At 42.4% G+C, this 13,305-nt stretch overlaps 1 protein-coding gene and 1 long non-coding RNA gene across 4 annotated transcripts; one reads left to right on the top strand and one right to left on the bottom strand.

Moving 5' to 3' along the window:
• Positions 1–332: 332 nt before the first annotated feature.
• LOC122226273 lies at positions 333–7,709 on the bottom strand. 3 transcript variants are annotated; one of them, XR_006205546.1, is made up of 5 exons: positions 7,545–7,709; positions 5,065–5,158; positions 4,493–4,595; positions 2,953–3,031; positions 333–1,548 (listed from the first exon to the last, which is right to left on the bottom strand). It is a non-coding gene; the product is annotated as an uncharacterized LOC122226273 (long non-coding RNA). The 3 variants fall into 3 exon arrangements; XR_006205548.1 differs by having other exon boundaries at positions 4,493–4,591; XR_006205547.1 differs by lacking the exon at positions 2,953–3,031.
• A 51-nt stretch (positions 7,710–7,760) lies between these two features.
• ATP5MC3 (ATP synthase membrane subunit c locus 3) lies at positions 7,761–11,141 on the top strand. Its single transcript, XM_042949195.1, has 5 exons — positions 7,761–7,829; positions 8,016–8,124; positions 9,313–9,390; positions 9,905–10,098; positions 10,789–11,141. The coding sequence occupies exons 2-5, from the start codon at positions 8,086–8,088 to the stop codon at positions 10,901–10,903; spliced, it is 426 nt and encodes a 141-aa protein (XP_042805129.1). The 5' UTR covers positions 7,761–7,829; positions 8,016–8,085; the 3' UTR covers positions 10,904–11,141.
• Positions 11,142–13,305: the final 2,164 nt, after the last annotated feature.

Genomic DNA, 13,305 nt, shown 5'->3' with positions numbered 1-13,305 from the left:
CTGGACACTGGAGAGAGGTGGCTTCAGTAGGTGCTCCCATGGAGAACCTCGCGTAGTCAGAAGTCACCATGAAGATACCAGGTGCTGGCAGAAAAGAGCAAGTTGACTAGGAATGAACCAAAGGCATTGAAAAAAGAAGTGAAAGGGTAACCGCAGACAGACATTGCTTACTTCACAACTCAGACTTGTGGCGGCTTCGGTTTATGTCCCATTCCCGCCTAGACTAGGTTGTATCAGAGACTAGATCAATAAAGGGCTCTGGTAATTTGGGTTTTCAGTGACTTCATTAAGCACATGAGAGTATAAACACAGAGTCCTTCATAGCACATGAAAATGTTTGAACAAATTCACGCCACAGATCAAAAAATGTTCCTCAGTTTCTCTTAGATTGAACTTTGCAATACTAGAAAGACAAAGGCATTCTACAGATCATCCTAATTTGAACAAAGAGACTACAATCTTAGTCAAAAGAGAAGAACAAAAAAAATTATTGCAAACTACTTTGTACATACTAAATCCCTTATGTGTTATTGAGCAAAAATTTATTGAGTGACTACTATGTTTAACCCCCTGTGTCAGGTGCTGTGGAAGACATAAATATGAATTAGACCTAATCCTTGCCCTTAAGAATCTTACCATCTGTGCCAGTTATCAACTTAACGACTTCTCAGCTACAAATCCATCCTTCTTTGCCTTGCTTCCCTATTCTAGAGCTGGACGCTGTAGGCATTTCTGTTTTGACAACTGGAAGAATGTTAGGTTTTGCCAAAAGAAGACGGTGGAAAGACCCCTGTGAGGCCAGAGCTGGAGGAAACAATTTTCTTCCCTCTGATGTGGAGCCCATGGATTGGTTTGCAAGAGAGGCCTGGTTATGCTCACCTCCGCAGTCCTCCTGGTTCACTTGTGGCGGGTGCCTCCAGCAAAGTCCGTCACCACAAGTGGACTATGAGTTCCTATGACAGCCATGCCCTCTCGTCTAACCTCTACGTTCTTCTTTCTGTTCACTCTTCCTCAGCCAAGGGTGGTCGCTCTTTTGACAGCTGCTACTTCTGCACCCCCTTTACAATCCACTCTACCCTTCTTAGTAGTAGGTACTTTGTATTGGTTAGCAATCTCTATGTTCAATTTTCCTCATTCAAATTACTAAACTGGTCTCTGTCTCCTGGCTGGTCCCTGTCAGATATACCATGGAATATGGAAAAAAGACAGATGTAAGTTAATGTAAATTCTGTGGGAAAAGAGCTATTTCTGCTGTAATCACAGCCCAACGACCAAAAAAACTTCAGAGATGTCGATTCATGGAATTATATGTCAGTTTGTGCTGTGTTCAGCTGCATGTAACAGAAAACTGACCTCAGTGGCTCAAACAGAGGTTTTTTCACTTATGACACGAAGTCCATAAGTAGACAGTTAAAAGCAGCTCTAGCTGCTAAAAAAGAAAAAAAAAAGAAAAAAAAAAAAAAAAGAACTCAGTCTCCTTTTAGTTCCCAACTTCTTCATCCTTACTGTTTGGCTTCTATACTCATGGGCACAAGATTGTTGCTTCACCTCCAGACATTGGATCCATATTCCAAACAGGAAAAAAAAAAAAAAAAAAAAGGAAAGGAAAAAAAGAAATGAGCCAGTCGAATCTACACCTTTTGTACACATTCTTAGAGGCAATACCAAGTGACTTTAACTCACATTTCACTGACCATTCCTAACTGTAAGGAAACCTGGGAAGTTCAGTATTTTTAACCTGCGGACAGTTCTTAGTTCTGTAACTAAGAAAGGGAGAACATATGTTGGATAGGCAATTAGCTGTATCTGCCACAAATTAAGTGAAAAGTGAGTAAATTACTTACTTATTTTTTTGTCTATTATTGAAGTACAGTTGACACACAATGTCATATTTGTTTCAGGTGTACAACAAGTCTATACAGTCTTCAGTGTTCACCACAATACATGTAATCACCGCCACAAGTCACCGTACAACATTATTACGATATTATTGACTATCTTCCCTATGCGGTGTCTGCTAGGCAAGAGGCAAGAGGGACCTGATCTCATATCCACATACTTATTCATTTTCTTCTCACGTAAATAGTCTTTCTACATGAATCATCAACTGAGACATAAAATTGTTTTTTCCTCAATAACTAGCGACATCTTACCAGAAGAAAAAAGGATGGAATAATATTTACTGTAATAATATTTACTGTATTAATATACTGTTCCATATCAACTCTTTAATATAAATTTTAGCCTGGACCATCTGAACCTCTGCAAGGCCATAAAGAGGTACATTTACGTTTAATTCCTTACTAAATTCTTTGGCGTCATTTAGTAAATAATCTATTCCACTACACTGGATGGCATGACAGTAGCTAAAAAAAATTGTAGAGGAGTCAAAAATGAAGTTTAGGAACAAAAATTTCTGCACCAGAAAGTGATCAGTACCCTAGACAGACCTGAGAGTGTTAGGTTTTATATGAGGGGTGCCAAGAAGTGTTTTGTAAACATCATCCCATCTCATCCTAGCTCAAGTCTTTCTCAATGAGGCACTTTTTTTTTTTTAATGTTTATGTATTTTTGAGAGAGAGAGAGAGAGAGAGACAGACTGGGAGCAGGGGAGGGGCAGTGAGAGAGGGAGACACAGAATCTGAAACAGGCTCCAGGCTCTGAGCTGTCAGCACAGAGCCCGACGTGGGGCTCAAACCCACAAATCATAAGATCAGGACCCGAGCCAAGGTCGGACGCTTAACCAACTGAGCCACCCAGGCGCCCCTAAATGAGGCACTTTCTAACCAGCCCAATCTTTTTTCTTAAGCTATTTCCCTTATCACACACCACACAACTTAGTCCTAGAACATTTACTAATCTGTGTTTGTCTCCAATCCTTTATATACCTTAGTTTAATTTTTCATATACCCCAATAATAATGAAAACTCTTACATTTTCCTGTATACTCACTATGTTCAAAGAGAGGACCCAGTATTTATCTGACTTGAATGATCCTATAGAATTAGCACAGGTTTGGAGGTTTGTTTTCCTTTAAAAAAGATAAAATGAGGGGCATGTGAGTGGCTCAGTTGGTTAAGTGACCAGCTTCGGCTCAGGTCATGATCTCACAGTTTGTGAGTTCAAGCCCCGCGTCGGGCTCTGTGCTGACAGCTCAGAACCTGGAGCCTACTTCAGGTTCTATGTCTCCCCCTCTCTCTACCCCTCCCCTACTCACCCTCTGTTGTCTCTCTGTCTCTCAATAATAAATAAATGTTAAAAAATTTTTTTGATAAAAAAATAAAAATAATAAAGTGATAGCAAATTAAGGCCACTGATATGAAACAAAAATTTTAATAAAAGCAAAATAGTTTTATAATAAAGCCCAGAATATTTTTAACTCACATTTCTGATTTTCACTTCCACAAATAATATGTATATTTTAAAATCACACTAATGTGAGAATTAGTATTAAAATGAAAACTCTCAAAAGCAGGTAACTTAAACATCTTTCCATGTGTCCAGGTTAGAACTACCTTGCAATACCTTTTTTTTTTTGAGAGACAGTGAGAGAGAACCCAAGCAGGGGAGGGGCAGAGAGAGAGAGGGAGAGAGAAAGAATCCCAAGCAGGCTCCACACTGTCAACCCAGAGGCCAACATGGAGCTCAAGCTCACGAACAGCAAGATCATGACCTAAGCGGAAATCAAGAGTCAGACACTAGGGGCACCTGGGTGGCTCAGTCGGTTGAGCATCTGACTTCGGCTCAGGTCATGATCTCACAGTTCATGAGTTCGAGCCCTGCATCAGGCTCTGTGCTGACAGTTCTAGAGCTGGAGCCTGCTTTGGATTCTGTGTCTCCCTCTCTGTGCCCCTAACCCACTTGCACTCTGTCTCTGTCTCTCCCAAAGATAAGTAAACATTAAAAAAAAATTTTAAAAATAAAGTCAGACAATTAACCAACTGAGCCACCCAGGTGCCCCCCCCCATGCAATAGTTTTAACAGTAACAACCCCATTCCACCCCAGAATTTCAAGGAAAGGGGAGTCAGTGCATAAGACATGTGATTCTATCTGGTTTTCTCTGAGTTATGCCTGGAGTTCTGAACTGAAATTGCCCACATTAAGGTGCTGCTGCCTCCTAATTACTTAAAAACAATTTTAAAAATTTTTATAAGGGGTGCCTGGCTGGCTCAGTTGGTGGACCATGCAGCTCTTGATCTGGGGGTCGTGGAGTTGAGCCCTATGTTGGGCATAGAGATTAAAAAAAAAAGATGCTGCTGCCTCCACATGGATCTCAAAGGAGGAATGAATATTTTGAGGACAATATCTTCTGTTTCAGTTACCTATGGCTGTGTATTAAACCACCCTAATTCTTAGTAGCTTCAAACAATAACCTTTTCATGGCGTTTGATTCTGTGAGTCAGGAGTTTAGGCAAGGCTCATTTCTGTTCTACGTGGTGTTGGCTGGGAAAGCTTGATTAAAGCTAGAGAAGCCAACGTGGCCTCACTCACATGTCTGGGGCACCTCAGTTCTCTGTCATGAGGCTTTTTTTCCTGTCCAGAAGGTTTCTCATCCGTCAGCCGTGTAACCCATGTTTCTTGATGTGATGGCTGGCTTCCAAGGAGAGAATGAAAGTTATGAGACCTCTTACTTAAGACCTAGTCCAGAATTCACACAGTGTCACTTCCAATGCATTCTTTGGGTCAGAGCAAGTCATAGGATTAGTCCAGGTTTGGGTGCCTGGGTGGCTCACTCGTTTAAGCATCTGACTCTTGATCTCAGCTCAGGTCATGACCTCACAGTAGCAAGATTGAGCCCCATGTGGGGCTCTGCACTGAGTGTGGAGCCTGCTTGGGATTCTTTCTCTCCCTCCCTCTCTTGTCCCCCCCCCCCCGCTGCTTGTGCACACTCGCTCTCTTTTCTCCCTCAAAATAAATAAACGAACTTTAAAAAAAAGATTAGCCCAGATTTAAGGAGAAGGGACACAGACTCCATTGCTTGATGAGTGGCAAAGTCCCATCGCAAAGGGGCATGCAGGGTAGGAGGGATTGCTGCACGTATATTTGGGAATGCTTGCCCATACTTCTCTTTATTGCACCATTCCTTTCGTCTCCAGGCCATCATCACTCAGGCTTATCAGGTACTGCCAAACTGTGAGGTCATAATGTAAGATGATTCTTTCCACGATTTAAGAAAAAATACGAAGAGAATTGAATACTTTCAAAGAAGTCCCCTGTGCATCATTGTGGTCTCACTTTACTCCTCTCAGAAGGTGCCGTTTTTCTTCAAACTTCCTCAGTGTAAATATCCACCCCCTATCAACATGGCTGGTGTCACTCAAGATCCACTTCTCTCTGTTACACACACATACACACACACACACACACACACACACACACACACACACACACCATTCCACAGGTTAACACACCTGTTCTTTGAACACCTCATATTCTTCATAAATACTTAAACTCTGGTAGAACACACAAGGACCTATTATTGCCTCCTCTTCTAGGCCAGCTCACCTACTAATCGACATATTGACAGTTGGGAGCCTGGACTTAGATTGCACCTCTCCCTACCATAGGCACCTAACCCAAATACACCCTGGAAGTGATCCTCTTAGGAACCCTGGCTTCTCTCCTGCTTCCTCCTCCTCCTCAACAGTTACTGCTACTCATTTATGGCTGAAGAAATAGGAAGTTCCCTTACACCATCTCTGTACACAAATCCACTTAGGATAGTTTTTCCCTAAGAGAATCTATTATTGAAGTATAGGATACGTGATGGTTAATTTTGAGTCAACTTGACTGGCCATGGGTGTGCTTAGATTAAATATTATCTCTGAGTATGTCTGTGAAGATGTTTCTGGATGAGATTAGCATTTGAATCAGTGGACTTGGTAGACTGTCCTCCCCAATGTGGGTGGGCATCATCTGATCCATTGAGGGTCTGAATAGAACAAAAGGCAGAGGAAGGAAGAATTTGTCCCCTTTTTCCCCCATCTCACTATGGAGCTGGGACATCTCATCTCATCTCTGGCACTCAGACTGGGAATTACACTATTAGCCTCCCTGGTTCTCAGACCTTTAGATTCTAACTGAATTATACCACTGGCTTTCCTGGGTCTCCAGCTTGGAGACAGCAGATCATGGGACTTGTCAGCTTCCATAACTACATGTACTAATTCTTCCTAAATAAGTCAATAATTAATTAATCAATTAATCTCCCACTGGTTCTGGTTCTCTGGCGAACTCTGATGAATACAGAGCTTTGTTTATTCTACTGTAGGCATCACAGGACACTACATACTTCAGGTAAGAAGTAAATACTTGAGAAAATAAATGAATAATCTCTCTTTGAACTGTACGTGTGAATTTACATGAATTATCTCTATTTTATGGCTAAAGATCGAGCCTAAAATGGCTAGCATTCACGTGATTTTGAGCCATTTGTGTTTGAAGTTGGATCAGTGACACATTCTTATTCATTCTTCATGTTTTACTTCTGAGGGCTTCTCCCCGGGGTTGCTGCTAGATGATACTGAACCTTTGTGCTAACTAGAAAAAGGGTGATCCTCTGGGTGGATGTTGTCCCATGCCAACTCTCTAGGTGGAGTGGGTGTGATTTCAGCCCCCAGCTATCCCTTCAGCTCGTCATACTAGATGTTTAATCTTTTATGTTAGCTTGTATCACTGCTAGTAGTCATTTGTTAGAACTACTAAGTAAAATTTACAGAATTTTAGATCCACCAGAAGTTCAGTAGGAGCCATTTTTTTTCTGAGACATTTCTGCATTCATCGAAGAAGATGATGTGTCCAAAGTTACCAAAAACAAGTGTTAAAGTTGGGTGGGTTTTGAAAATACTCAGACTTTCCTTAGTCCCACGAAACACATCACATCCCTTACTTTTTCCAAGCATAGAGCTGGAAGAAAAATTGACCTCCCTTACTTTACAAAAGGCAACTTTATGCTCAGTCACATAACTTTTTGATCTATTCACATGCTCATTCCTTTGTCCCAGTATTTCTAGGTCACGTCTTCTGTCGCCCAAACCATTAGCCATACTTCTGGAATACTTTTCCAGATTCCTTTAAAGAAATGTGCTTTGCTGGGACCTAATTTCGTCGGTCAAGCAGTGACTGAACTCCTTCCCCACGCACACACACAGTCCAGTTTCACAAAAAAGGAGAAAGACCGGGAAGGGGGCCCCTCCCGTAAAGAGAAAGAACTGGTTAAGAGGCCAAATCTCACACAAGGTGTCAATTTAAAGAAAAAGTCACGGGGCGCCTGGGTGGCTCAGTCGGTTGAGTGTCCGATTTCGGCTCAGGTCATGATCTCACGGTCTGTGAGTTCGAGCCCCGTGTCGGGCTCTGTGCTGACAGCTCAGAGCCTGGAGCCTGCTTCGGATTCTGTGTCTCCCTCTCTCTCTCCCCCTCCCCTGCTCATGCTCCCTCTCTCTGTCTCAAAAATAAATAAAAACATTAAAAGAAAAATTTTTTAAAAAAGAAAAAGAAAAAGTCACGCTATCCTCCAGCCAGCTCAGATCAAAAGGGGAACAACCTGTTCAATTCTCTCAGCCAGGACCAATTTTCAATTTCTTCTTTCTGCTTCTCCTCCACCACCCCCTGCCCGCCAGCCCACCTGTGTGGGACTGTCGTTGTCCTTCCCAACTAGTTGCCAATAAAGTTGGTACAAAGTGACCTTGAGCGGCTTCCCTACTGCCCCGTTTCCCCGCCTTCTCCATCCGGGTGCCGCGGCGCGGATAAGAGCCGGACCGCGCCTGCGCGCCGCGCGCCGCTCCTTCGACCTCTGCCGCCGCAGTTGCCGCCGCCGCCTCCCGGGAAGGTAAGCGGAGGGCGCGACAGCCGGGCCTGGCCCGACCGGAGCGGCGTCCAGCCGGGATCCATTCATTCTGCTGGCGCCTTGCTGGACGAGGGCCCGAGCCGACGGCGTGCTCGGGAGCCCGCGGGACGTGGGTGGGAAGGACGGGCCCTGGAGGGCACTTGACCTTAAGCCCCTTTACTTCCGCAGAGGGGAAGCAGAAGAGCCCACGTCGCCATTCACCCACGTTCTGCAGCCGCGCCGCCCCGAAGACTGTAAGATGTTCGCCTGCGCCAAGCTCGCCTGCACCCCCGCTCTGGTGCGTAGCCCAGGCTGGGCCGGGACGCGGAGGGCCGAGCTCTTGGCCCGGAGCGTCCACGTTGTTGAATGGGGCACGGCACACCAACTTCGGGGGACAGTTCACCCCTTCACCTCTTACCCTCTGTGTCCTCTCCTGCCTTTCCTTCTGATCCTGGGGCACCTCGCTCGGCTCCTCCCGACCAGTAGGGCGGTGGGGCGCAGCCGCGGCCTAGTTGTCACGCTTCGCTCGCTGTAGGTCAAACCCTCCTTGCAGCTAGTGCCGGAGCGGCCCCCTCCCCCACCTCCTCGGTGACTCTGTGGGGTTGGGGTCGGCGCGAAGGTTGGGGTGCTGTTAAGGATGCTGGGGGCCCCTGAGGCCTACTTGACCGCATTAGCGTTTTCCATTGCCTATCTGTAGGTCAAACTCGCTGCTGCAGAAGGAGGGACTTTGCCTCACCCTGTGTGGGCGGAGGAAGGTGGTGGAGGAGTCGAAAGTCTTTCTTCCTGCCTCTGGCTGTCATTTCCATAACCATTTTGGAGGCTTTAGGTGAAGTGAGGATGTGGGGGACTTGTCTTAGAGAATCAAGTCTTGGTTCTGAAGGGATTTTCTGTGACCTTAGTTTAGTGGACGGTCAAGGGCAGAGACGCTGGACTGCGAGACATTCCTTATGGTCAGAGTATTTCCCCGATGATTCGTACGTTGGTACAGAATTGCTTAAACTGCCTTTTTATTTTATAATTAACGGACATATAGGAATATCTTGGAAGTGGTGGGACTCATATTAACTGATGGGCTATTTTAAATGACAAGCTTTTCTAGCAACACTCCAATATACTTGTTGCTGCACCGTAAGTTTGCTGAAGAATGTGGCATGTTTATTGCTGTTTTTCTGATCTGAGTTGTGGCACCACAGTAACTGAAAATCTAAAAATAATGCTTTCTTTCCACCAATTGTTCTTAGAAGTTTCATTCAGATTATTACAAATGGGTTATGTACCACACTTTAAACTTTAATTAGCAACTTTGGAACTATTAAAATACCTTCATGGACTGAAAATAATCCAACAGCAAGATACCAGACAGTACAGAAAAGTCATAAGCTCTCTGATTCATTTTTGCTGCTTGCTTTTTTAGAACTCCTGGTACAAGAAGGGTCGTTGAAGTCTTATCCACTGTTAATATTTGGAATATTTTTTTCATTCATAGATCCGAGCTGGATCCAGAGTTGCATACAGACCAATTTCTGCATCAGTGTTATCTCGACCAGAGACTAGGACTGAAGAGGTAATAGCAGTAGTAATAGAAATTGAGTAACCCTACCAAGTAAGTCCTGTGGTTTTAATCAAAGGGGAGGAAAAACCTCATTTGTGAATGGTTTGAGAGCAGTCTTTTTCCACCCTTTTGTCAAAAAAATAGTGCAGAGGGTAAGCCAGTGAAAGGAACTTCTGTATCCAAAACTTACCTACTTGAGTTGTCCAAGAAATGGAGTCCAGTTCGTCTGTATATTTAAATACATAGTTTTGAATGCCTGTATTTAAGATTACCCTTGCTACAGTTATTGAAAAGCCTGCCCTGCCAAAAAGCATATTCAAATACACTGTCTCTTAATTTTCAACAGCCTTATAATAGATATTGTTCTCCCTATTCTACAGCTTTGGAATTATTCTAAACTCTTGATTTTTCCATTTATTCAGACTCAGTTACAAAATAGAGAAGTAGCTAGCATTTACAGGAGAGTAATTAAAATAGCTACTTGTGATTATTGATTTGACCTTTGCCTTTATTTCCTTTTGTCTAGGGCTCTACGGTATTTAATGGGTCCAGGACTGGTGTGTCCCACCTAATCCAAAGGGAGTTTCAGACCAGTGCAGTCAGCAGAGATATCGATACTGCTGCCAAATTTATTGGTGCAGGTGCTGCCACTGTGGGAGTGGCTGGTTCTGGTGCTGGTATTGGAACAGTCTTTGGCAGCCTTATCATTGGTTATGCCAGGTAATTTCTATCACCAAATAAGCTACTTTAAGAGCATGCTTGACATAGTTGGAAACTTGGAAAACTAGTCAGATAATAAGTACTTAGTATTAAGGGCCAACTCTGTGTCTTGCATTGTATTTTGAGGGCTTTGCATGCATGAGCCCACTTAACTCTCACAACACCCCTTGGAGATATACTCCAGGTGACCTGTGAGGGATGAGCAACGTAGAAATTACACTGATTGCCCAAGTAGCTAGTAAGTGTCAGAAAATAAATTTTAATTCTGACTTCAGAGTCTGTACTCTTGATTGTGAAGCTGTTTTTGGAATATAGTTAACAGCACAGTCTTTAGAAGTATCAACTTCCCGTTTTATTTAAGACCTTATTTCTAAACTCTTAGATCTTAAGAGGTACAGAACATACTTTCACAGGGATAACAAGTATGTCTGAACCCCTTAAAATGGATGAAGACTAACCATGTATATTGACATACAGAGTTAGCTTCCTACCTTTTCCCCATGTGATTAGGATTGAGGAGAAAGGAATATCAAAGGCAGAAATAAAAGAGAGCTGGGCAAATACTTTTCCAGGACTCACCCAGTTTACAAAGATCCCACAGTAATAATCTGATTCTTTAGCATTTACCAAACATTCTGAAATTCAAATAATATTTCAGAGTAACAATTATATGTGTTGTGTCTCTTTTAGAAATCCTTCGCTGAAGCAGCAGCTGTTCTCATATGCTATCCTGGGATTTGCCTTGTCTGAAGCTATGGGTCTCTTTTGTTTGATGGTTGCTTTCTTGATTTTGTTTGCCATGTAACAAATTACTGCTTGAAATGTTGGCATTCATATTAATTACGGATGTAATTCTGTGTATCTTACTGTGACTCCGAAAACTATAGTGTTGGTGTCATGGAAATGTACGTTATTTCCAAGGTCATTTCATTAAAGGTAAAAACTTTAATTTTTGCTGTGATTTGTACTTACCTAAATTTAGATCATCATAAAGAAGAATATGCATTCAGATAGATGCTGTATAAGTCAGAGGAAACTACGGCTGTTGGCCCATGATGAAAAAGATCCAATTTCATGAAAATTCTCTTATATAGTATTCTGCATATTGTAATTTGTAGGGCTTTTGGTTATCCATATAAAGGAGAAATATGTGTTTTCAGCTTCTATGAAACATGATAAATTAAATCAAAATAGTTAATTGCTTGAGATGGTTTTGTGTTTTTAAGAGCTGACATGAGTTGTAGGGTCTAGCAATACCTAGGAGCAGAATTACCTTCCAAGACTAACTTGGCTAGTATTACACAGCTGGATCTAAAAATAAATGTCAGCTTTTTAGGAATTGAAGTCTTGTTAAACTGGGGGGAGGGGTTGCTTTTCAGTTACGTCTCACATTTAGCAATTAAGTGTCCTATAACAAAGTAGAGTTTCTAAGAAGAAAATCTAATTAGCATCTAGTTTCTTACTTGAACAAGGCTCTCGTTAAAAACCAAATACCAAAAAGTAAGCTGAATTGGCTATATTTTTAAAGCCAAAAGTTGCTAAAGCATTGGTTATCACTAGAATTTGGGGATGCTAGTTGATTCAACAGTAGTTTGTTTCTAATACTACATGGAGTATGTTAAAGAAGAATATAGAAATTGTACCTGTAAGATTTGATGTCTAGATCTTGGGAACCAATTGTGGAAGGACAAGGGTATGTGCATCACACAAGTGCCACTCCCTGTCCTAGGAACTTAATGTATCTTAGGTAATTTAGTCCTCGATGACAATCTTCCATAATTAGGGAGGAAAGATGAAGAGAAAAAAAAGCCCAGAGGGGTTAATTCCCCAAATCACATAGCCATTAAGTGGCAATGTCAGGGTCCAGATTCAGACCTTCCTTGATTCCAAAGCCCATGCTTTGATTTTTTTTTCTTTCTTCCTTTTTTTTTTTTTTTTTTTTTTGTAAGAGATGACAAAGGAAAAGCTGATTTGGGAGAAACTGTTTTGTTATAGAATTTAAAGCAAAAAATGGAAGTATAATTTTACAGATAGCCTTGTGGGCTTGAAAAGAGGAAAGGAATGGTGTTTGGTATGGAGTAGATATGAATAAAAGCAGCGCAGAGCAGCAGTAAGAACCCAGCTCCCGATAGTAACCTGAGTTGGTAATGAACCTCGTTAACCTTACTATATGACTACCCAGTAATATTGGAAAGTTTGTTAACACAAACTCATAAAGAGCAGTGAGGATTATTCAAGTCTGGTTATTGACAAGAAGAAATGACAGGTCAAAGGGGCTCTAAGCAACAGCAAGCCAGCACATTGTTCAACAGGCTGACCTGTGAGCTTCAAACTGGGTAAGGAATGAGTAGAGCCACAATAGTGACAAGTTGGAATAAAAGAGGCTGGTCAAGGGGATTCTGGAAAGATGGAGTAGGAAGCACCAAGAATCTTCACCACCTACACAGCAATTGCAATGTCCTATCTACTAGAACTATCTTGGAACTCTGGTCTATTAAAGGCTTGCAACTTCCAAAGGAAGGCTTGGACTGTAAATTGGGGTTAATTTCAATTTCAGGTCTTCATAGAGTAGCAGCTGCCAACCCTCAGTCCCAGCCCCAGGGCAGGCCACTATGTACATCTTCCTGGAGCAGCTTACACACGGCTTACAGGAGCCAGGGTAAGCAAAATGAACCCTGCCCTCCAAATACTGGTCATCAGTGCTTTTATCACAGATTGCTACTTCTGATTACAGAGGTACAGATAAAGACGAAGGTGGCCATTGTTGCTGTACCTCCCTTAATTGTTACAAGCCCCTCTCCACTCCCAACTGAAGTGACTTCAGGGGATTTAAAGAGCTGGTATTCATTTCCACCCTTTTTTCTCTTTCCCCTTTTGGGAGCCAGATACTAAAGACTAGGACATTCAAAAACAACTGCATATACAGGGAAAAGTTGAAAGTGATCACTCGTGTCCAAGAAAAGGCACAGGCTCAGAAAAGACCTGAGAAAACAGTTAAGTTTACACATCAGGCTAATCCTTGGCACAGAGATCATTTACAACAATTAAACAAAAAAACCCTAGGAAAGAAGGATAATCTGCCAGAGATACCACATTATTCAGATATCTAGTTTGCAACAAAAAAATCACAAGGCATTCTAAAAACAGGAAAGTAGCGCCCGTTCAAAGGGAAAATAGACTGTCCCTGAAAAAGACCTGATAGCAGAT

The sequence above is a fragment of the Panthera leo genome, chromosome C1, assembly GCF_018350215.1.
Source record: "Panthera leo isolate Ple1 chromosome C1, P.leo_Ple1_pat1.1, whole genome shotgun sequence".
Lineage (NCBI taxonomy): Eukaryota > Metazoa > Chordata > Mammalia > Carnivora > Felidae > Panthera > Panthera leo.
Note: the sequence above shows the minus strand (reverse complement) of the source record. Positions and strands in the feature narration are given on the sequence as shown.

What these genes read in the sequence shown, in the direction of transcription:
- ATP5MC3 (XM_042949195.1), top strand. Translation starts at nt 8,086, where the DNA reads ATGTTCGCCTGCGCCAAGCTCGCCTGCACCCCCGCTCTG. An exon ending in TCGCCTGCACCCCCGCTCTG is followed by an intron (nt 8,125 to 9,312) that starts GTGCGTAGCCCA and finishes TTTCATTCATAG; the next exon opens with ATCCGAGCTGGATCCAGAGT. An exon ending in CTTATCATTGGTTATGCCAG is followed by an intron (nt 10,099 to 10,788) that starts GTAATTTCTATC and finishes TGTCTCTTTTAG; the next exon opens with AAATCCTTCGCTGAAGCAGC.